Genomic DNA, 23,971 nt, shown 5'->3' on the forward strand with positions numbered 1-23,971 from the left:
AGACAATGTGGTGAACCACAATGTCTTCGTTTTTTGTTTCCTAAAAGGTTTTGATAATAAGTAAAGTAAAAGATAAGGCTTTTCTCTTTCTCAGATGTACACAATTGTAAGCATGCACACACCGAAGTTCAACATGTTTATTTCACATAACAATAATGCTTAAAAAAACAAATAAAAAGTTTACAGTGCCGTATAATAAATACATTTTGAACAATACAACTAGGGTATATGTCATGTTTCTGCTTTGAAAGGAAAGGACGTGACAATCTAGTCTATTAACAGAACCTTCAAAATCCCTCATTACTACATTAAATCACTATAATCACATTATTATAATTATTAATTATAATTAATCGCGTAGTGCAGATTCAACCCCAGATACAAATCAATTAATTTACCATCCCTAACCTCTATGTAGGTGTTGGTTTAACAATATTTTCAACAACATTTTACACTGAAATATTTTTTGGGAGCTTCATATATATCAAGAATTACAAAAATATTGTTGAATTTGTTCGAACATATTTACAAATTGGTTGGACATTATTTTAACAGTAGTAGTGTCATTTAATTACAATCATATGTTGCTGGTTCCTTGTCTGTTAGGTTCTTGCTTGACAGCTGTTCAGTCTTGTACATCTTCATATATGCCACAGTTACATCTGTCTGTATGTATGACATTAATCATGTGACCGTGGTACGATTGTCCAAAGTGCTTTGAAATCAAATCTTATGATGACCACCACATTGGACAGGTTACTTGAAAAAAGTAGACAGTGTGACAGATCATGTTGTCTCAGTCCTTGTGTGTCTAAGGCTTGCTTATAGCAGCCTGTATAACCTCAATGACTTTGTTGCAAGACTGCAGGGGGTCATATTCTGCAAAGACGTGGCATACATTCCCCATGCCAGCCTCCACACCTTTCGCCACGAAGCCAAACATCCTGTTGGGACAAAGAAACGATCAATTAGATTAAATTTGTTTAAAATTGAAATTCATAATAACTGTTTTTGTTTTTTACTGGAAAACCTTTCCACTCCCCCCTGCACAGGACACACTGCATTTTGTTTTCCAAAATTACTTTGGTTCCGTCATTTTCGCTACAGGGGATTGTAACAAATTGCAAAGAACTAAAATTGATCAACTTTGGCAACTGGAGACAGCTACCAATCGAAACCATGGAAAGCAAAAGCTCTGTCCCCTTCATATTTTAGTTAAACAATGGTAGACGCACTTCCTTTATGCTGTAAATGGAGCCCTCGTTTTCTTGGGAGACTGTTCCCGGTGGCCGACAGAATTGCAAAGTGACAGCAAGACTTATAAGGAACCTTTTATAGCCATTACATTGTGCAATCAACATCTACTTCATACTTAAAGTTAAAGCAAAAAACACGTAAGTATAGAAGTACTGCAGGTACATAATGTACTGCAGGTACATAATCGTGAAACCTGGGAGGCTTTACTATGGAGTCCCATATGAGCAATACGCAGAATTTAAAGTTAAATACAAAACATCATTCTGACTTTGTAAGCAATTAAAGTAAAAAATTACCTTGCACCAAAACTGGAACCTTTCAACCACCTGTAAGAGTCCGAAAGAAAGTTTAAGATTAAAAAATGTTGATAAAAATGTTTTGTTTCAGAAATGCATTGTTTTCCCTGCCTGCTGATATTTTGAAGCCATAACAAGGAGAAGTACAGGTGTAATAAATAACATGAATGACTTCTGCCCTTCATCTAGCTCTGCCAGTTCAATCCCTGGTATTGTGCATGCCAGCTCGCTGTTTGATCTATGTGACAATAAAATACAACTAAGCCATCCTTAATGTGATAAGTTACACGTGTGTTTTTATTAGGCAATTAATATTATAACAACAAATAGACAATTAACCAAGGAGTACTAATGGTGATCTGTTCTTTATATACAGTTACTGACATGAATGACAATGCAACCATATTGAATGTAATACTGTAAGTCTGTATTTTCTTAAAAATATATTCATTTCATAATTTGTTGCTGTATACTCACAGTCGACTGTCTGGATCTTCACCACTGTAGCTAAGCAGGTGAGAAGGATAATGGCGTCTGAAGAAAAGTCTGTGGAGAAATTATTATGGCTGTTAGAAATTATCAGTTTAAAAAAAAAAATCCACACAAACCACCATATTTTTTTGTGTAAAATCTCAGCAGCAGGATGACAGGATGTGTGTGTTCTTACTTCCTGTTGATATCTGTCAGCGTGACACCCTTCAAAGACACCTTCAGGTTGACTATGGTTGGTGTCAAGGAACCTGGGGCCTTCTCAAGTGTTGAGCGCACCGCTTTCTGCACTGCACAAGGGCCCGTCAGCATCTCAGTGGGGACAGCATTCAGGTACACAAAATTGCGAGCTATGGAAAAGGCAAACATTTAGGAGGTTAGATTAGGAATAGAGGTTGAATGCACATAAACATGTTATTAAATATGTAGGGCAGTACATTTAAGTCAGTGAAACTCCCTCCCAGGTTGTTGGGTCAATTAGCATTTTTCTAAATCAGACATAAATACCTAATTTTAAATATGATTTGGCCCAAATATAGAGCATATTTGTGTTGCTTACAGGAGACACAGTAATCTTTGATACAAGCTGCCTTTTGTCAATGCAGTTCCAATGGACAGGTCTATTCTCATCTTAGTCACAGATGATGTCTGAACTCATCATGACAGGTAAAGCTGCACAGCTGTAATCAATACCACTAATTAGCTATCAGGTCGTTCTACTCAAGTTTCTGGGTAATTACACATAACAACAATACCTTAGTAGTGGCACACCTAAAAAAAAACAGTGTTCATTAATTAAGGATTAGTAACACCTGTGTGTGCTTTTTCATGCTATGTCAAGTCAGCGCTACAATGGCTGTGATAAGGGTAGTAAACACATTAGCTAACCCTCTGAGGGTTTAGTCAGTTAACTTAACTGTCTGAGGTCTTGGTCAATTAACCCTCTGAGGGTTTAGTCAGCTATGCTAACTCTCTGAGGTCTTGGTCAATTAATCCTCTGAAGATTTAGCTAGCTTAGTTAGCTAACCCTTTGGGGGCGTTGTCAATTAACGTAAACCCTCTGACGTTGTTGTTGACTCGGCTGGAAAGCTAGGAAGTGCGTAAAAAATGTGGTTGGAGTGAAACCTACAGGTACCTGTCCTTTATCTGTTTTCTCATTGTATTAGCTTCAAGACAATGTAACTTAACTTGTTTTACTACTATGTAGCTATTTCTCATTGAGGACTTTCTTAAAAGGTTTCAGAGGAGTTCTAAGCTGTTAGCTAACTTAACCTCAATTAGCAAGCTGTTTGGCACAAGCTAACGTTACTGTTAGCATCCCCCTACACGGCTTCAAAACTACAGAGTATTTTTTTTCCGCTTTTTATGTTCATGCATCTACTTTTTTTTTGCTCAGAGTTAAGTGCCATTGTATTAGCAGTACTTGTAGATAAGTGCTAATGAAATGACATGCTAGCTAAACAATTCAGGTTTGTATTCCTTACTATTTATTGATTTGTCCCACCTGTTTTACTCTTGTCCTCTGATGCAGGTTTGTGATTTGTGCTCTCCTCCGCTGCACCCAGATCTGTGCAAGCAAAGAGTGAGCTAAGGGTTATCATTCATCTACACGTGGCTCACCTGCGCCTACGCTGCCTCTTCCTGGATACACACACACACACACACACACACACATACACACACATACACACACACACACACACACACACTCACACACACACACACACACACACACACACACACACACACACACACACACACAAACCTCCTGTGTCTTGCAATAAAGGCATAACCTACCTCTCGAGTGGAGCAGTAGTTTGCAGGGTAAAGCATAAGCCGAAATAGTGTGCTGGTAGACCAGGGCAGAAAGACTACCTGCAAAGATAACACAAACGCATAGCTTTGGTTAAGTACGAGTTCTAATGAGAAAGGCATTGTCTTACTTTGGGCCACAAAAGGTCAGACAAAAATTGTAATATTTAAATGCAATTATTAGTGCTGTATAGTTTTTTCTGTAGGTTATTTTCTTGATGTGCATAGACATTTTGCTTTTTAAATGTATCTTAATCCACTGGTTCATTCCAGGATCAATCTAGTTAAAAAAAAAAATTGTCATGATATATACACTTTTAAGGTGGAATTGAAATCAAAATCTGGTTCAGATTGGTGTGTGTTGGTTTTACAAAGCCAGTACAGATAAATGTTACAGTAGTAAAGATATAATTATGTGGTAAGAAAGAGAGCCACTATAAATCTTGATTATAGCTCTGTGGGTGTGAGAACACACCCTGTGAACTCATACTGAATAAAGAAAAATATCCACCCACATCTTTAAAGGCCGGACATGGCTGACTCAGTGCTGGTGTGGCAGATATCATCATCACCCAGACCAGCCAGGGTGTGTTACTCATGTTGAGTAGGCGAGTACATTTTGAGTGAGTTGAAAAGGAAATAGATCACTTTTAGATCATGGTCTTGTTGTTGACCTTTACTTACCAAAGTAGGGTTCCTGAGAAGAGCCTTTGATACGTACGCCCTTAGCTGAAGATTCAATAAGGAAGTGTCTGACGAGATCTGAACTGCCCTCTCCTGTTTAGATGAAAGGACAAATATCAGTAATTAATCATGCGTCAGTGGAGTTAATGTGCATTATATGATATTGATGCATAAAAGTGATGGCACTGGCAATCTTTTCATAGCTTATGGCTGATAAAAAATAAAAAATAATTTCATTGTATTTACTTTTTGATTTATAGTGTCATGCACAATAGAACGCAATAGTGGTTCTCAAATGGGGTATGTGAAGGCACTCCTGGGCGTACGTGAGATTTAAAGAATATATATTTAAAATTAGCATCAATTCAAAAATCCTTTATAAACATTTATTTCAGAAATATTCATAGACTATTAGTGTAAGTTCATAAACTGAATTTTATATATACTATATTAAATCAGACACTGATGGCACAGCGATGTGTATAAAAAAATCAAAATTCTACAAAAAATGCTTTTAGCTGGAAAAACAATTCCACAGGGGGTACATCACTGCAAAAAGGTTGAGAACCACTGCCCTAGACAACAACAAACACTGAGATGATCACACCGCCAACAAATCCCACTCAACATATTAGCTTTAGACAACCAAAATAGGAGTCAGCTATTTTTTCAAATTGATGACTGTCGGTTGTTTTACATAGGCCATTGAATCACAAAATCAAATTAATCTTTAACAATACCAAGATCACTAAAAACACATTTCCAAGTTTGCACTTGTTTCTGATCTCAATGTTCATCGGCCCGTCAATGTGCCAGCTCTTGCAGCCTCTTCCTCATTATGTCATTGAGCTGCACCCGCCATAGTTGCCGCCCGCGCAAACACATTATGTTTTCGGGTTAAATATCGAGTTCATTATCGCGTACGCAGTATCTCAGGAATGACTGGATTCTTTAAGATGTCCACTTGGACTCAAGAATGAACTAATTAGGATTCAGTGGGCAAAGGTCACTGTGACCACACAAAAAAACATGTTTGGCCATAACTCAAGATTTGATATGCTAATTACGACAATTCCACTCAAATGTCTCATAGGATAAAATTATGAAGCAATGACATTTTGGACAGACATGGACTTAAACTGCAACATGACTGGTTGGTGGAGGCATACAACCACAAGGCAGTTCATTATAGTTTCCTCTTTGATTGCTTAGAGTGCCATAAACAGTGGGTTTTCTCTTGTGTTTACACGGCCAATACTGTGGGTGGAAAACATAACAGCACTGTCTCCTGCCTCGCCACAGATAGCTGGAGGTCATCAGACATGCCCGTTCACATCAGCACAGTTGGGTAATTGATTCCTTGTGCCTTCCAGACCTCTGTTATAAACAACGGATGACAGCTGCGCTATGGTACACTGTGCTCATGCCGTTGTTTATCTGTGATTGTGGTAGTTGTGGCATTCATGGCCTTCTCATTGCGGTGTCCGACCAAACACTAAAATTTGTTATGAGGGCAAGCCACTGCACTGTCAATAAAAAATGTACCTGGGCATGTGGTAGCAGTGGCGTTGTCGGCCGTTTGGTCCACCTTCATAGACAGACCGAAGCTGCCTCTGTGGGACGTGCTGTCTCTCACAACAAATGCTCCTGCCTCCTTGTCCTTTACCAGAGCTTCAGCTGGAATGAATGAAACATCACAGAAAATGCCTTGAGATAGTTGCAAATGTGTGTATCTGTACTGCAGAGGAATCCTACATCCCGGAATGGAAAAATTGTGTAGATCCTGCAAGATAACTTCAGAGCTGAAGTAAAGCTATAACGTGATCAAAGAGTTATTTCTGAGAAGTAATGTTTTGAAGTTCTCACCTTCTGCTCTGTTGATATGTGGACGGAACCAAAACTTTGAAGTGTCCATGACAAACTTCATTGAGGGCTGGCTGCCGTTAAAATGGGCTTGGAAACCTTAACAACCATAAAAATATGATAGTGAGGTCAAATACTTTTTTAAATACGGTAGCTGCCAGTAAAATAGACTATTGTGAGGGGCGCGACTTACTGTGAGGAGGAAATGGATTTGAGTTGGACGCATTGAGGATGGTCTGCATTACGTCAACTTCTTGTCCAGGAGACTGGGTGTGCAGGTCCGGCTGTGGCTCACCGTTGACTAGCAGTATAGGAATATCACTCAAAGAACCAGAGCGTGAGGCAAGACTTTTCTGTGCCCGTTTGCCTTGAAGCTGCTGCAGGTGTCCTCGCAGCGGAGGCTTGTCTGGGCTGTGCCTATTCTCAAATGCTGTAGTTCTGGATCCATCGCTAAAGGAGCCGGACGTGTCAGTGAAGATGAACTCTTGAGAATCAGCGTCTTCACTGGCCAGGGACAGGTTGCTGCACAGGGAGGAAGAGGATGTATTACAAATGTTCAGATCAATACGCTGTATTAGTAAACTTTAACTTTACAGAAAAGGAGAATTGTTTTTTCTCGTCTGTTATTGATGGTACAACATTGTTTCTGGGAATAAATGGTTCCTGTTTAGTCAGCTTCTTAATACAGTGCAGTTAAGGTTTTGCTGCATATTTACAAGTCACTGAACATTAATCATTCATATTCTAGACTGGCTTTGATTATGAGTTTTACCTGCCAAGGATGTAGCTGGTGTCTGAGCAAGTTGACATGGAGAGTAGCGAGACGGCACTGTTTCTGTTTGAGTGTGACAGGCGCAGGGATCCTTGGGAAAAGGATGTGTCATGCTTCGATGAGGGATTTCGTCGAGCTGCACTGCCACATGGCAGCGGAGGCAGGGAGGATGAAGGGGAGCTGGAGAACACCAGTGTGCCATGGGGACTGCAGCTAACACTGCTGTATGTAGGGATGGGTATACTGGCTGACGGAGATGGGATCACAGTGGGCAGGGAGCAGGGAGAACATCCTCTAGGGACCAACACGCATTGGGAGACATCGTCATCTGAGTCGTCTGAGAATGGAGGGGGAAGTGTTAGCTAAAACTCTGGAAACGAATAATGTGGAAAAACCCTGCGTAGTGCATGTTTTCTCTGGTTTTATGCTTTGGTTTTCTGTGAGCAAAAGGGCTCGGCCTCCGTCTGTAAACACATAGTTACAAAATTTCCTGATAAAGACTGCCATATTTCTCTTGCAGGTACTTGCTTGAACAGCTCAGGTTATTCCTTCCAAAATATGTGCTTTGAATTGTGCATTTCTGCTGTTGAAATGATACCAAATCCCTTAGAGGAGTCCCAACTTGTTCTTCCGGATCTGTCTGCCTCACTGTGTTGATGGGCACTGAATGAGTTCATGCCCTTGTGTCTGCAACCAAAGTTACATAATAATGACTAATGTTGAACCAGAAATGCAAAATGTGACTTAGACTACAGGCAGGTGCTGTGGTGATTTTATGTCTAACTGTTTTAACTGATGAAAGGAACCTTTCGTCAACTGATTTCTCATCGCTGTTGCTTGATTTCTTTTACTTTAAGCACTCTGTCTCATAAACATGTGACCAAACATTTTTCAAGACAAGATGAGTAAGAGGAAATCCATTTATATGCTTTGTTGACTCTTGTGCACACTTTCTGATCGAAGCAGGTCTGACTGAAGACACCGACATACCACCCTCAGTCTACTAGCGTGAGCTTCTCTGTGTCTGCAGCCCAACATGTGCAGGGTGTGGTACGAGCCTGGGCAGGGATCCCAGAACAGCTGAAGTGTTTCAATAACCCCATGATTAAAACAATTCAAACCATTTTAAAAAGGAAGGGTACATTTCCAAAGTCCACGAAGGCTATGAGTACTATTTGTTCTAGGGTGACTGTGGTGTATCGTGCTGTTTTTTACACCTGAGTAGGTTAGAGAATGTTATAAAATGGCAGTAAAAGTGAAACAAAGGGAAGTGGCTTTACAGTTGCACTATACCTGTAGGAGGGCTGACACACAAAGGACTTTTGTTGACCTCAAGGGGTTCAAATGTCGGATCCAGTTCCAGGATGAGCTGGTTGAGATTATCCAGGGAAATATCAAGATCAGGGTCACCATGATTACTGCTGGGCGGCGTGCGACTGGGATGTTGATTGACTGTCTCCTGCGGCCCCGAGCCCAGACGGATAGTTTGACCCACTCTCAGGACGTGATTGGGTATCATTTGGGACATGCCTTTAGCTGTCGGCATCATGTTAAGAGAGTTCACAGTCTTCTGGGGCTACTGCAGACAGATATACAATGGAGAGAGATCAGTTACACTGTCTTCACTGGAAGGATAGCCTTGCCTTTGTTCTTTTTTACAAAACAGACCCATTGAAAGCTTTTACCTCCTCGATACTCATATTCATGTTAGTGCATTTTTGGCAATGTTACATAAGCACATATCTCAAGTTTTTCATTGCTGCCATCTGTTACTAAAGCAACACCCAACCCAACTTTTGCAGTGGCAAAGCAATTTGCAGCTGGCAGATTGATATAAAAAATGTTTTTCAATAGATGTAATAGATAATTCAGGCAATCAATTACTCAGTTTGTGCTATATTGACCAAGAAAGTTGAGTTTTCCTGGCTGTGAAGCAGAGCCAGTAGTGCCTACATGTACCAGGATGCATTACACACAAGCTTCTCACACCCGCAGGGTCTCCACCATCCACACCCTCTCACAATGCAGCCTAACCTCGGACTTGCACCGCTGCATTTCCTCCGCTTTATACTCTGGCTTGAACAAATACGACTGAATATCCCAGAAGCAGACTTCAAATCCAAGCTGAAATAGCAGGCTGTAGTTCTTTCTTGCTTTCAACGACGTCACTGTCACAGCAAAAGACGGCGCTACACTCAGCTGCAAACTCAGCTTTGGTCAATATCGCACACACTAATGAGTTTATTGATTCAATGGACCATATTTACCATCAACACTGATTGGACTTCCACATGAAAGGTGGCAAAGATAAAAGATAAAAAATAACTTAACAGTACCGGTAGGTGTCCTAGTGCTTAAGTCAGTACATGACGCCCAGGGTTTACCATGTTTCTCAATACATCCAAAAAGCAATGAATAATACCACCAGCTGAGTAAATGTCTCAATTCAATGCTGATGTCAGCATGAATAGTTGTTCGGGAAGGGTGTGTCGTATGAGGGATGATCAGATCACGCTGTGTCTCCCTTTCTGTGTTTCAGACGAGGAGTGGTGCTTAATGAGTCACGCAGGTGGTTACCATGACTACACAAGTGTTTTCCTTAAACAGCCAAAACATTTCTTTTAGGTAATCTTTAGACAAACATCTCCTTGTTTTATGGAAAAGTCCGATCATTTGAGAAGCACCCACTTAGTTTCACAATTCCTCGCCTTGGTCAAAAACATAGTGTGCCATTAAATACAATGGGCATATGAGCTGTAATGCAACTTCTGAGTTATTAAGTTTTCATTTTAGGAAACAAGAGCATACATGTGGAACGTCCTAATTTGCTTTAAAATAGCTTCATGTGTTCCTGCTAAGAACTGCTGCAGTAATAATGATAATAGAAACAGTAACAATGATAAAACACAGTTTAACTCCAACTGATCATATATCTTAAGTTGAGGTAAAGAAAGGTTATCTTACCTTATTTTCTTCTCAATGAGATTCTTCAGTAATGCTTTACTCTTGGACTGTTCACTGTATTACCTTAACATTTCGTGCGTTGCATGCTTTTATTAATGAAATCCCAACCCTTTTCCCCTGTGAGCCTATCAGCACAGAGGATTACTAATCCCTGTGGCTCCAATTGATGATGTCACCTAGCAGTGTAAAATCTATGCCTGGAGGGGTGTTTTTTTTTACACCTTAACTGTACGAAAGAAAGTGCTTCAAAAGAGTTAGTATATGTAACATTATTCAACAACATTGTAATGCTGTGCTTGTGTAAACACTTACTAACAGCAGTTTAAACTTTAGCATGATGAAATATTAATCTGGCAAGTGCATACAGTAGCTGTGGAGAGTGTTTGCAGAGAATGCTGTGTTGTAGGAATCGTTGAAACAAGCATGAGCTTAACTCCACGGATCCTGTGTGTTGCATTATCATCCATCATCACAGTCTGAAAGGAGCTTTTTGTCTGATATTTCTGATTTTACTGCTGGTGTAGATGGTTTTGAAGGAGAAGATTTTACAAAACCAGTATGGTGGTGAGTTTATTAGTGCTACTGAATATTTAGATTTTTGAAGGGTAACATAGTATCATGACACAACTCAAGCTGCACTTGTGGAGTAGGCTTTCTTGATAAAAAATAGTATTTCTCCTTACAGTCAACCTGTGCAACCTGTACGTGATTACTAAATAGTTTTAATGAAGCATGCTCTGGATGTTTCTGCCAGCTTTAACCTTCAAGTCAAGTGATCTCTGGATTAATGATGATATATTGTGTGTAAAAGACTTTAGAAAGCTGCATTTGCCATTCATTTTCTTAGAAGCAAACTTAAATCTGTTTCTTTTTTGCTGAAGCAACTAAATTCAGACTGCTCAACATAGGTTAGACCCAGCGCCACGAGCCTGCTGTAAGACTTCAGCGCTGGCTGAATTCAATTTGCTACAGCCGCTAACTGAAGATCTGTCTCTCGTATAGTCGTTTTCTTGTTTCTGTCACTTTGGATTTCATTCAATAAAGAAACTATCAAAACGTCCTGACACAATAAACACAATAGTGTTTTTGAGCTTTGATAGTTTAGTTGTGACTATTGGTTTGATAGTTTAGTTGTGACTATTGGTTTGATAGTTTAGTTGTGACTATTGGTTTTATAGCATATGGCCAAGTGTTAGACATTGTAACTTTAAGCCTTATGCCTAATTTATACTTTGGTCAAAAAGTTTGCACAGAGCTTTCGCATCCCTCATAAAAAATGTGCCTATACACCGGGTACCGGGAGGTGGGATCACTGTCTGACAAAGAATTTGAAAACTGCATGTCAAAATAAAAATAGATTTCATGCTACCCCAGTCTGCCTCAGTGCTATGTACTGTATGCCTGGCCTGGGCAAAAGGTGCCCACACAGAAAGGGCACAGCTGTAGAAGTATAAATCCTTTGATATCTGTATTGTGGTTGTTTCCCAACAGGGGGTTATGCTTGTATACACTTGTATATGTTTTATAATGCATATTAGGATACATTTTGCCAATATTTTATCATTGTTCCTGAGCATAAGTTAATGTTTTATTCATGTATTTAATCCACATTAATTCTGTCAATGCAGCACTTTAAAGTCTTCAGTGATTCTAACTTATTTGATTATTATACAATATTGCAAATAGCTTAGAATACAGAAAAGAGACTGTGATTTGTTCAGTTTATTGAACATGATTTGTAATCTTCAGATGGTTGAGTTTTTCAATAACACTGTAAATTTCTTGAAATACTGTAAGTCAACACAAAAAAGAACCAAAGCCTTGCTTCGTCATAACTGACGAGAATAAACACTATCAAAGAGACAAACAACAAAATGTTATGTACATGTAATATATGTTTTGTGTTTTAGTTGAGTCCAAATGTTTAATAGTCCACTGTGTGGTCTTGCAGGGATGAATCTGTGGCTTTTCATTCTGAAACAGCTTCAAGGAGAGAATGTGGTGGTGGTCTCGGTGTCGGTGGCCCCGGAGCTCCTCCTCCTGCCTCTGGTAAACCTGATGAACAAGTCATGGCTCATGCAGCCCAGGTCCTTCAGTAGCTTCAGGAGGTCGTGACGAAACTTGACACCAATAAAGGCATAGACGAAGGGGTTCAGGCAGCACCTCAGGAAAGCCATGCATTGGGTGATATCGATGGCATAGAGGAACATGTTCTCGTAGTTGCAGTCGATGGTTTCTCCTTTTGCTGTGACAACTGTGTTAAAAATCAAGACCAGGTTGTAAGGCACTTGGCAGAGCAGGAAGACAGCCACCACAGCGAGAATCACCTTAATGGCCTTATTGCGTTCAAAGCCACGAGCCTGGCAAAGGGTCTGGACAATGCCGCTGTAACAGATGCTCATGACCAGGAGCGGGAGGGCAAAAGCCAAAATAATCTGGCTGGCCTGTATTTTGACCCGGAGCTTGTCAGAATTGCTGGAGTAAGGGGTGCAGGTGTTGTTATTGATTGTGGTGTAGCTCATTTCCGGTATGGAGAAGATCAGTGCCATCATCCAGATGGCAGCTGACGACACCTTGCTGAGAAACACTGCTTGGGAGCGGTAGCGGTGAGCAGAGACGGCCCTGGCGATAACGAAGTAGCGTTCCACGCTGATGAAAGCGAGGATGAACATGCTGCTGTAGAAGCTGACCTTGTAAATGGTGTGCATGGCTTTACACAGCACCAGACCCAGCACCCATTCTGTCATGGAGTTGGCTGCCCAAAAGGGGAGCGATAGAGCAAAGAGCAGGTCCGCAAAGGACAAGTTGAGCAGGTACACGTCCGTCATGGTCTTGAGACGCTTGAAGTAGAAGAAAGTGAGGATGACGAGAAGGTTCCCCGCCAGCCCAAGGACGCAGATGATGGAGTAGAAGGTCGGCATGAACCAGCCACGGAACTGGCGGTTGGATTCTTTCAAGCAGACCTCGGGAAAGTCATCGTAATCTATACTGGAGTTATAGTCCGGGTAGTTCATGGTGGAGGCGTTATTGTCTGTGACTATAATGATGGTTTTATTGAATTCACGTTGAGACATGGAACACTGAAATCAAAGTCAAATTAAATGATCAGATAAAAGAAAGTAAAGTTGAGCAATTAACCAACACATGTTTTGTTTTTGGTACACCTTTCTTTACAACCACTTCCTTAGAGGAAATAGTGCTTGTGAGGGGAAGGTTGTGGTTAGTTACCTGCTGCCTGCTATTTTCACCTCTGTTACAAAGGAATGTGGATACAAATTGCAACAAATGTGTTACCATCATTTGTATAACTCGAATAAGATTGTGCTGCACTTTTTTAATCTTACCTTGAAATGCATTAACCATGTCAGCACAGCTGGCAGAAGGTTTGGGAGATCTGAAAAACAAATGAAGAACTTTTAGAAAACCAAGCACTGTAATAGCACGATTGACAATATCCTTAATAAGCTGCATAGACAACCATTATGTGTAATATTAGAGAGTAATATAATGATCAGTTAGAGGGATGCTGCAATCCCATAATGTCAAGGTACTCAATCCTATAGTCAACACTGAAGAAACAAAACAAAAATATCTTTAATTTTACTCCCTAGTATGAGTTAAATTGCAGAAATGTTTAATGCAAACAATAGCATCTCTTCATTAGCCCCTTCCTGCCTGGTACATACATACGTATTTCAAACTTCATAAACCAAACTTTCTGTTGTATATGTGTAGTCTTCAAGCCCAGAAGGAGATAATTATTCATTTTATTAGACTTCACAAAGCTAAAGGATTTCTTCTCATCACTTGTAAACTGACCTATGTGGAAACTTGGTGTCGTCCCTATTTAGATGTTAGCCTACTGGTCATATTTTCTGCTTTGAGTGTGTCTTTAGATTACTGTGACATTACCGTGCTTACTGTAGAAAGTAAGTAGCTTCCTGTGGTAGTTTGGTTTTAGTCAGTAGTTTAGTTCTGCATTTTTTATTAAAGTTCTTCGTAGTTGTCGTGAAACAAAATTTCCAGTCACACTGTATTGTGTATTTTTTATTTTGATATTTGGCAAACAAGATAAGACAGATATCTGTTAAGGTGATTCTTTATTTAAATTATAATAATAAGCATATATAACCATTTAGCACTGACAGCGGTTGGCAGATTTAAATAATGTTGGCTGATAAACAACTACAGAGTACATTTCTAACTGATTAACAACCGTGTTGTGTGTGTCTATCAATCAGTCTGGCCTTTAAAAAAGCTGCTATTACAAAGGCTGAACTAGTGTTCAATCGTTTTACCCATTGCCACGTTATATGTAGATGATGATAGACATATCTATTGATTAATTTGATTCCAGAAAAGGTTTTTCCGCCTGGTATTTTTGGTCACTTTTTTCATATTTGCTTTTGACATAACTATAATAACCGTTAAATTGTTTATAATTTTAAAAACTGTATGATCATGTTGATGCCTTTTCTTTTACATGCATTCCTTCACCAGAGTAGATACAACATCCTTTTAACTATTTTAGTTAAACTCTAATAAGGTACTCACCGCTGACACGAGTCATGTTGACTGAGAGGAGTACGCTGCACTTAAAGCCACGAAGCACAGATGAGTTGATGTCTGTGTTTGATGGTGGTTTCCCTTTTGTTGAAATGAAAAAAACAACTGTCTCCATGAAGCATCATGTGAGAAAACCACAGACTAAAACTAAAATGTGAACCTCAATCTTTTTTTTGGTAAAATAAACTCTTGAAGACTAAGACAATCATGCACACGTTATCCACACACTCATACATGACACACAAGCGTAACTTGCATACATTTGTGTGTGTGTGTGTGTGTGTGTGTGTGTGTGTGTGTGTGTGTGTGTGTGTGTGTGTGTGTGTGTGTGTGTGTGTGTATTCTTATGTGTGTGGGTTAACAGTCCTCTGTAGCTCCTTATCACATTACATTCCAAACTTTACTTACTTACTATTTATTATAATTATTATGACTTTCATCCTTGTTTGGTTTACCGTCTTTTATGTGCCTTATGTTAAATCAAACTGTTCTTTGTCTGCTCTTGTGTAATTTATCTCTGTATCTAACATTTTTCTACCTGTAAAGTCCCTATTTATTTTAGTTTTTGAACTACAACAATGCTAGCACCACTAGCAACAATGCACATTAACACAGTGTGTCAGACAACTTTTGGGTTTGGTTTCAGTGTGTTCAGCTTCAGCAGTTAACATTCAAACTGTTATTTTTACCTCACAAGAGTAAATATGAAGTTGTCATATAGTTGTATACAGTACTTAGTAAAATATTAAGAGAGACAGCTTGATGTTCTACAAAAGTTCATTATGTAAAAACTGGAAGTTATTTGCTTGTATTTCCAAGAGCCTTTCTTTTTGCATCATTGTACAATGCAGAGTTTTATGCAGACAGAGTTGTTGTGCTGGACAGCAGATGAGGCCTACAACGAGTTCTACACAGGCTTCTGCACACCTGTATCTCTGCGGTTGTGGTTTCTTGCTTTCACTGGAGGCAATGGTAACCACATGGAACAAAATGTGGCAAGTTGCATTGCAGAGGACATCTGTCACATTGAAACTACAGCACTATGAAGTATGATCATTACACCCTGTTGTGAGAGACTGAACCATAGAAAACATGACACATAAAGTGTATGTATCTCCTGCCATGTCTACATCTCTCCTTGAGGCTCTAATGCAAAATTTTGTGACAACACAACAGAACTCTCGAGAAGGTAGTTCTGTACTGATAACAGGAAATCAGAACCATTCCCTCTCATCTTACCCACTTCCCTTACCTCCCCTGTGCAAAGGACAAACAGCTATGTGAAAGCACGGCACGTTGCATGTTTGATACAAAACTCTGCATCTATGTTCGTGATCTTTTAGACATCATGATCCTTTACAGTAATGTAGTGTCAGTATATACAGTTTGTTGTACATTTCAAATTCTGCAAGTTTGTACTGTAAATGTACATTAATATTTATTTATACAAAAGGATAGTCTCCTTGCACCAAATGTTTTTGGAAAACAATTGAAGTGAGAACTTGTTCAGGGTAGAAAAGTTTATTGGTATAAATATGCAAAAAGAAATTCATTGTAAGACTACATGTTTATGACTGTTCTTCAAGCTGTTTCACGACATGAAAAACCATGTTTAAGCAAACCTCGTTACAATGTGTACACAATTACAGTACATTTAAATGTTTTCTGTTGAAAATTTCAATATTCATCATAACACAGACATGTTCTAAGCATACTGCTTTTGATTTGATTGACAGCTAGCAAACTTGAGAACACTGCGAGCATTGTACAGCATTGATGATCATGTGATATAATTAGATGAACTGGGACAATCAATACACATTAATAAAATTGCTGATAATAAATAACAAAAATAACTACTACTGATTAAAAACTCCTGAGACAATACTGTCACTGTAATACTGATACGGAGAGTAAACAAATATTCTCCTGCCAAGGAGATGGTCACCCAGCATCACTCTTCACAAGTATGCCAACTTATTTTTTTAAATTGCATCATGCAAAAATAACAATCAAAGCAACAAGGACATTACAATACAAAGGACAAAGTTAAATACAACACTGAACAAAGTTTCATGTGACAGCTTTTTTCAAATAGCCAGTCTTAATTTGCGACAATCTGGGGTCTGTCAGACAGAGCGCTAGAGATATGTATCAGTGAGTGCTAAAGAGAGCTTGTATGGGTTCTTCCAAATGGCAATGAGGCCTGTGGAGGAAATATAGTGCTTTCACATGGGTGCACTCAGCAGACATTGATTTTAGAAAGGATCTTTGCTTTGTCAGCTTTACAATTTTATAATTTCTTTGTATCGTTTGTGAGCCTAGGTGTTTTCAAACTCAACTTAAGCGTCCTCTTTCCTTCAGGTGTGTTAAAACATTGAGCCCATCTAAATGTTCTTTGTACTCTTTGACAAACTAAGATGGTACTGTGCAATATATGTTATCAGGGGGTGATACCGCAGACCAGCAGACGTAATGATAGCCTTACAGTTCACAGATGGTGACCTCTTTTGGGCTCAGTGGGCTGCTCCTGCCCTACTGGTCCCCTCTGATGGCTCACTAGTCGGGGCATCTTCTGTCTGTGCAGAGGTGGTCTCTGAGCCTGTGTTACTGTCGCTGGTGCCCTCCTCCATGGCTCCCTCTGGGACGCTCTCCTTGTTCTCTGATGCCCCCTCCTCACTGCCTGGATGAGTCTCAAGCTCCTCTGCAGCTTTTGGCTTCTCTGAGTCATAGAAACCAGAATATTGCATGATGTTAAAAAACATGAAGCCCTGCAGGAGAGCCAGATGGCAGCAAAGCCATAAATAAAAGCCAGTGTGGCTCACCTGGTGTATCTGTGTTGTTGGATTCTGCTTCCTCGCCTTCTTTGTTGCTACTTTCGCTTTGAGAGTTTGGCTGGGACTTGTTGCCATGTGTGGCACAAATGTGTTTTTCTTCTTCTGCCAACACACAGGCTGGGGCATCACTTGTGCCTCTGTCTCCTGCATCCTTATCGCGATCTACCATCCGTTTGCGAGCTGCCTCTTCTGCTGCAGAAATCTCTGCAGAAATCTTCTCCATGTCCACTTCCACCTTCAGGCAGCATAGCTTTAAAGTACAGTAATTTGGGATTTAATGTAGAAAAGGGAAAACAATTGCGGCACTCTTGTTACTTTTCAAAGTTTAGTGATGGTTGAAAACAAAGTAACAACTTAAAGTAACTGAATAATGTAACTGAAGGAGTTGTGTTCATAACTACAACAAGGTTTCAGTACCTTGTTTGAAAATACTACTTCTCAGTCAGTGAATAGATGCTGTATGGATAAATGGCGCCGCCTGTTGTGAACAGTAGACAGTGCATTCAACTGCACAGTGCTGCATCTCATTTCAGAACAAAATTTATTATTAGGGCTACAAAATGTGAAGGACCGCAAACAGCTGTATGATTGCCGGAACAGCTGCAGCTGGTGGCTGTAAGGGAGATATACACATTGTACAGGTAAACATGCAAAATGTGAGTAAACCGTTGATGTCAAAGATGGCGTACCCTTTTGAGCTCATTTGTGAACGACTCTGTGGCATCGATGAATTTTCTTTTCTTGTCCTGGTGGCGGTCTTCAATCTGAAGCAACTCTGCTTCCAATTTTCTCTGCGACACATGACACACACGGCTCTACATGGTTATTATATTATTAACCCATAAAAAACAAAAGATGTCTGATAAATGCCACCATTGTGTGAAGATTAGAAGGCCACAACTTGATCATACCTGGTGCACCATCAAAGACTGGACCTGGCGTTTGAGGACCTGCATGCGAGCAGTGGTAACAACTGAGCGCACATCTGGGACGACGCTCTCACTGAGGATCTCGCTGATTAGACGGTGGTTGCGTTGGAAACGAGCTGCAGCCGAGTGCTTTACAGAAAACCCGTCGTCGTAATCTGAAGACATAAAAAAGCATCAGAGTTGTTACCATTGTCTTAAAAAATAATTATGCACACACCTGTCTGTCAAAAGGCAAAGTATACAGATGTGTCACCATTCACAAGTATGAGAGGCTTCAGCAAACTACAGCACACGTGGTACAAAATAAAATGATGCAAATACTGCTGAAAACTATAAACAGGATATTGCTCAATCTGTATATAGAAAGAGAGTTAAGTTTTGGCCAATATGTCACAATTTCAAGATGTAGTCTGCAATTTTCATTCGTCAGCAAATGTTCTTTGTCTTAAATGTATACTTCGCTGACATTTAGATAGAGGATGATGGTGCAAGAAGAATTCCCTCTGGTTACTTCTTCCACACTGCAGTGAGAAGGAATTAAGTCTAGCTGGATTCAAATAGGATTTTTTTAATTTCATTCTATATTTTACAAATGCATTCAACTAAAATACAGAACTACAGTAACTTTGAGAAGCAGCTTTGATAGTGATTACAACTTAGGGTCTGCCTACATTTGTGATCATTTGGTGAATTTAAATTTGACACTCTCCTCCCATTCTCCTTTTTTCAGTCTTTATGAGGATGGATGAAGAGTACTGTGGCTGTATACAGTCAGGAGAGCATTGTATGTGATGCATTTCATCAACATGTGTAGAAACGCTTGTTCATTCACTCAGATGTAATAACTAATACTAATGTGATGGAAAGATTGACACTTGGTTTATATTTGCCAACACTATTCCTTTTTGGCTTTGTTGTGGCAAAACTTTGCAAAACCCTTGTGTGATGCAACAAAAGCTCTCATCACCTGGACTAGTTGCTGCTGTGCACCCATGTGCAGGTTTCCAGAGAGCAGAAATGAATCTCATCTGCCATGTTGAAAGTCTCAAAGGTGCTCAAGTAGTTGGTTGAACACCACAACAGGAAACAGTCTAACAATACATTCTGAAGTTAGCGTTTGAGGATTCAGTCTCATCAATGTGTTGAACTTGGTATTTATATTTTAAGTATATATGGCACCTCCAAAATGGCAAATATTGTCCCGATTACATTACACCCATTACAAACTTTCAACAAATAGTTAATTAAATGCTGACGGTTAGTTCTACTGCTGAAAATACCCTCCATACATACTTCTCACAACAGTGCATGCTTGTCTAACAGGCCCATTATCTCTGCACTGCTTTGATGCTGTTATGAACAGAACAGGATAAACTGGTAGATGGCAGCAGCTCAGCATATAATATTTATAAGACTGTATTTATAAATAAAGCCCAATCTCTGAGTATGTAGCCACCCAGAGAGCTTAATCTCATTTAATCATTGACGTACGTGCAGTTTTTTGAGAACTGGGATAGAAACGCTGAAATGTATATAGTCTGGGGTGTTTCTGAATAGCAATTGGTTTTATCTGTAGTTTTCCTGTACGTCATTATCTTCTACTGTAACCCTGCCAGATCCCAAACAAGCATAATTTCCTTGAGGTGGGTGTAACTCAAACGTCTTCTTCTGGCTGGGGTGTCTAACGTGTGTGTGTGTGTGTGTGTGTGTGTGTGTGTGTGTGTGTGTGTGTGTGTGTGTGTGTGTGTGTGTGTGTGTGAGCCTTAAAAACAACAGACAAAAGAATGTAAATTCTGCAATTATGTCTAAACCAATGCCGAGAATACCTACAAAATGTAAACAGTTGTGCAAAACAAAGACAAAGTTTGTTTCCGTTTGCAGCTTAAAAGCAGAAATGCCATTTCAAAAGTAGCATTACCAAAGATGTGGATGTAGCGGTGTAGAAGGAGGAGAAAGATAACAAAGTGTCTGGGTGTGTGGACGGGCAACTCTGTGTGGCCGTGCTACAGTAAATACAACTCTGTCACAGTGCTCTAAACCTTGGGAGACAACGCATTTAGCTGAATGGCCTTACCATCTGGATCCTCCGCTGGCAGAATGCTTATGTAAGGCTCGCCCTTGTCCAGTCTGGACTGCCTCTGGCGGCTCTCCTCTTCCAGGGCTGCCTCGGCCCGGCTTTTTGCTGTGACGTAGGCCAGGTATGCTGGCGAGTTGTGATAGGCCTTCATGCTTTCATTATACTCAATCTACGGTGGAAAAGATGAAGGGGATAACAAGGAAATCGAGATGGCAAGCAGACACAACGTGCGTCCTTGTTTCCATCAACTACGACATGATGGGGAAAGAGGTTTACTCAGGACTGTTAGGAAGTAAGGAATGATCACAAGAGGGACCCACAACTGTTGGAGACACATCTACTGGTCACCCATCAGAAAACTCCCATAAACACTCTGTGTTAAACAACCAACCTTCTCTGCTTCGTAGTCATTCAAATAATCCTGTTTCTCCTCATCAGTGAGGTCCCTCCACATGCCACCGATTATCTTCCCAATTTCCCATAGCTTCAGATCAGGATTGGAGGCTTTTACTTGATCCCAAACCTGGTGATGAGAACCAGACATGGGTGTAGAGTTGGGTTGGAGGGGCTTTAAGTGGTTCTCTTTGCAGAGAGGTCACAAACCAGAGGAGGCCGTGTGCTTTCAGCTCCATCTCCAAGTTGGTGAATCCCAGTATGTGATGTGGACAGTCCCGGCTTAATTTAGCTTTACACCTACCTTAATAAACAGCTATTAGTGTCGGAAACAAAATGTACGTCTTACTTTTTCTGATGTCAGAATATCTGAGAAGGAAAGCATTCCTGTCTTGCAACAGAGCACATAATGTTGCAAAATGCAGTTGCATATAGTTTACTTACCTTACGACTATATCTCATATATGGCATCAATGGTTTATCAGGTGGCTTGGGCGGCTTTGGGATATTTATTCCAGAGGAATTCTGGTAAATAAAGAAAAAGAGTCACCTTAAGGCACTGTTGCTGTGGAGTTATCAGGCAACCCTTTAAACACTCTTGCTTGCCGAGGCTGAGGACAGCTTGTAAAACTATGTGCAGGTGCATGTTAGTAATATGTACTAAAACTATCCAAAAAATGACTGTGAATCAAAGACAAGATGCATCAAAGTATTTTTTTTATAAATTCAATTAACTTGATTTAATGGATGACAGTTTGAGGCCCTACACAAGTCAGGAACCCTACGGAGTACAATGAAATAGTGCTGACTGTGAAAGAAAAATACAAAAACTCCACATAAGATGAGATTTGGCCATAATGCCATTATCAGAGTCAGCCAACCACAGCTTGCATGCAGCGACTGAATTACTGCTCAGCAGCCAGAGTCATGCAGCGAGTCTGTAATACCATGGCAACACTGGTGGCATGGGTTACTTTACATGGCTGTCAGAAATGTAGACTTTGAAAGGCAGGTGGTATTTCAATACATACAGAAGGACTCTTAACCAGCCTGCAGTGTGATGGAGACAGCAGAGGGAGTTTAGAGTAACATGACTCATTACAGGTTCATTCTTAGTAATAGAGTGAGTTTGGCTTCTCATACTGACTTATCTGCTCTTTTAACAGTGGGAATGCTAAAATATGTATCTAATCTTATTTGCTCTGAACAAAGCAAAGATCAAGGCTCCAGTGCTATTGATGCTTGCAAAGGTTTCTGCAGTATCTTCTTTTGACTAAGCAAGCTGACTGTTTAGGGTTGTGTCAATTTAATGTAAGTGAACTGTGACAGATTTAAATTTCTTCACTTGGGTTTGCCTGACATTTTTGGTCACCTTATTTCTTTTGTTAATATTCATACCGTTACCCGACTGTTGCTGCTTTGGCTCCCTCCCAGTCTGTAGTTGTTGTAGGCCAGATGGCTGTATGGGTTGTAGCCCACGAACCCGGCAGTGTTGGGCATTTGCTAGTGGAAATAAATTAGATCGAAATATGAATGAGAAACTTCATAAAAATGGAAGGGGGGGAACCACAAGACAAAAAATAAATAAGTAACTAATAAATAAAACATTTAAAAAAGGTAAATAAAGAAACTTGCATTCATGCTGAGGCAGTAAATAGATAATAATTTCAGAAGCAATGGCATATCGGCACATCAGTCCAACAGCGATTGTGGATTCAACAAAAAACTAATTTTTTTGAAAAATGTATGTTAAAGCAAATTAAAAGCATGTACTAAAGTGTCCAAACAGCAACATCAGCTTAACTTGGGACACCCAGACAATAGTTGGTGTTACACTTGACATGAGTTCTTACTGTTGTAGGGGCAGGGGGAGGGGGAGGGGCATGGGATGGTCTCTCTGTTGTGAAAGAAAAGGTCCAAATGAAACATCAGCATCAATCAAGTGAAACAGCATATTATTAGTATTATTTTTATATATATATATATATATATATATATATATATATATATATATATATATATATATATATATATATATATATAAACTTAATTCTTCGTTATCTCTTCCAAACAATACTTCTTGCCTCTATGAAATAAACCATCAACAACAAAATTCGATCTAAATCAATTCTCTTTTTTGTGTATCTTAAATTAACTTAAGATATGTATGTATCATGATTGCATCACTTAACGTGGATGTATGGAAACAGTCTGATGTATTTTAGATTGTAATACCACCACCTATGAGGAGCAACGTTAGCTAAAACACTCCCAGATCCTTACTTGACATCTCTGCAGTGAGGAGACGGTATCAGTGTGTTCCAGTCATTGGCTCTGTAATAAACACATGTTAGAGCAAGGACAGCGTTTGATCTCGTATTGATGAGAAGAATTGTGTGGACAGGGTGCTTCCTGCACGGCACAAAACAAAGAGACGCTGGCTAGAAACGACATTAGCTTAACGTCACGATCACAACTGACAGCCTGGAAAGATTTCTTGGGATATAACTAGCAGGCCATTTCGTGTTGGCTCAACAAATGTGGTCAACAACAGCGTGTATTTGTTTTGGGTCGCCCGACATGTCAAAGACGTGGTGACTATGTGGATATGGTGCCGTTCCGAGTCTTATCACGGGTAGTGGGGCTGCACCATCTATCCGAGTCCAACGGACGTGTTGCAACGTAGCTAGCTTCCAAGCTAACGTTAGCATGTATTCGTGCTAGCTAGCAGCTAGTTGTGTAGCTTCTGTAATGTGGCGTTTTCTCCTGAGGTTAGCTGGCGTGCGGCAGAAGCCAGCAGCAAATATAGCGTTTGTTAACATGCTGTGATTATATTGATTTAACGGCAACTCGGTAGTCGACACCATGTCGTTAGCTTGTCTCATTAGCTGAAGTAACGTTAGCTGGTCTGGTTACGTATAGCTTAGCAACCTGCGTGAAGAGAAAAATGACATCTGAGATATTCGCATGCAACGTCAAGTCAAACCAACACATCTAGAGGTATACACATTCCCATAGATTTTGATGGTGAC

At 40.0% G+C, this 23,971-nt stretch overlaps 3 protein-coding genes across 4 annotated transcripts; all 3 read right to left on the bottom strand.

The window, feature by feature from the left end:
- Window positions 1-122: 122 nt before the first annotated feature.
- On the bottom strand, window positions 123-10,172 carry LOC306738422 (tensin-4-like). Its single transcript, XM_079220271.1, has 13 exons — window positions 10,138-10,172; window positions 8,467-8,752; window positions 7,174-7,510; window positions 6,595-6,923; window positions 6,405-6,500; window positions 6,084-6,215; window positions 4,535-4,631; window positions 3,840-3,913; window positions 3,547-3,609; window positions 2,221-2,392; window positions 2,031-2,099; window positions 1,554-1,583; window positions 123-944 (listed from the first exon to the last, which is right to left on the bottom strand). The coding sequence occupies exons 2-13, from the start codon at window positions 8,720-8,722 to the stop codon at window positions 812-814; spliced, it is 1,788 nt and encodes a 595-aa protein (XP_079076397.1). The 5' UTR covers window positions 8,723-8,752; window positions 10,138-10,172; the 3' UTR covers window positions 123-811.
- Window positions 10,173-11,938: 1,766 nt separating this feature from the next.
- On the bottom strand, window positions 11,939-13,151 carry ccr7 (chemokine (C-C motif) receptor 7; the record flags this gene model as incomplete). The annotated part of the gene is made up of 1 exon (XM_079220380.1): window positions 11,939-13,151. The coding sequence occupies one exon, from the start codon at window positions 13,149-13,151 to the stop codon at window positions 12,123-12,125; it is 1,029 nt and encodes a 342-aa protein (XP_079076506.1). The 3' UTR covers window positions 11,939-12,122.
- Window positions 13,152-16,219: 3,068 nt separating this feature from the next.
- On the bottom strand, window positions 16,220-23,262 carry LOC306738408 (SWI/SNF-related matrix-associated actin-dependent regulator of chromatin subfamily E member 1-like). Of its 2 annotated transcripts, none has more exons than XM_079220257.1 (10): window positions 23,223-23,262; window positions 22,793-22,836; window positions 22,344-22,442; window positions 21,384-21,464; window positions 20,938-21,069; window positions 20,544-20,715; window positions 18,452-18,624; window positions 18,230-18,331; window positions 17,529-17,790; window positions 16,220-17,425 (listed from the first exon to the last, which is right to left on the bottom strand). In XM_079220257.1, exons 1-10 carry the CDS (start codon window positions 23,227-23,229, stop codon window positions 17,220-17,222), a joined length of 1,278 nt encoding a protein of 425 aa, XP_079076383.1. In that variant the 5' UTR covers window positions 23,230-23,262; the 3' UTR covers window positions 16,220-17,219. The 2 variants fall into 2 exon arrangements, with proteins under 2 accessions (XP_079076383.1, XP_079076382.1); XM_079220256.1 differs by having other exon boundaries at window positions 22,338-22,442.
- Between the last annotated feature and the right edge of the window lie 709 nt (window positions 23,263-23,971).

This window comes from Taurulus bubalis, assembly GCF_910589615.1.
Source record: "Taurulus bubalis genome assembly, chromosome: 6".
NCBI classification, from domain to species: domain Eukaryota; kingdom Metazoa; phylum Chordata; class Actinopteri; order Perciformes; family Cottidae; genus Taurulus; species Taurulus bubalis.

Bases quoted from the DNA above. Each gene is read 5' to 3' on its own strand.
- LOC306738422 (XM_079220271.1), bottom strand. From the start codon at position 8,722: ATGATGCCGACAGCTAAAGGCATGTCCCAAATGATACCCAATCACGTC. The intron at 6,924-7,173 runs GTAAAACTCATA...CTCCCTGTGCAG, and splicing joins ACCAGCTACATCCTTGGCAG to CAACCTGTCCCTGGCCAGTG. The intron at 945-1,553 runs GTAATTTTTTAC...TTGTCCCAACAG, and splicing joins GGTTCCAGTTTTGGTGCAAG to GATGTTTGGCTTCGTGGCGA.
- LOC306738408 (XM_079220256.1), bottom strand. The intron at 21,465-22,337 runs GTATGAATATTA...TTTATTTACCAG, and splicing joins GCAGCAACAGTCGGGTAACG to AATTCCTCTGGAATAAATAT. The intron at 18,332-18,451 runs GTATGATCAAGT...CATGTGTCGCAG, and splicing joins AGTCTTTGATGGTGCACCAG to AGAAAATTGGAAGCAGAGTT.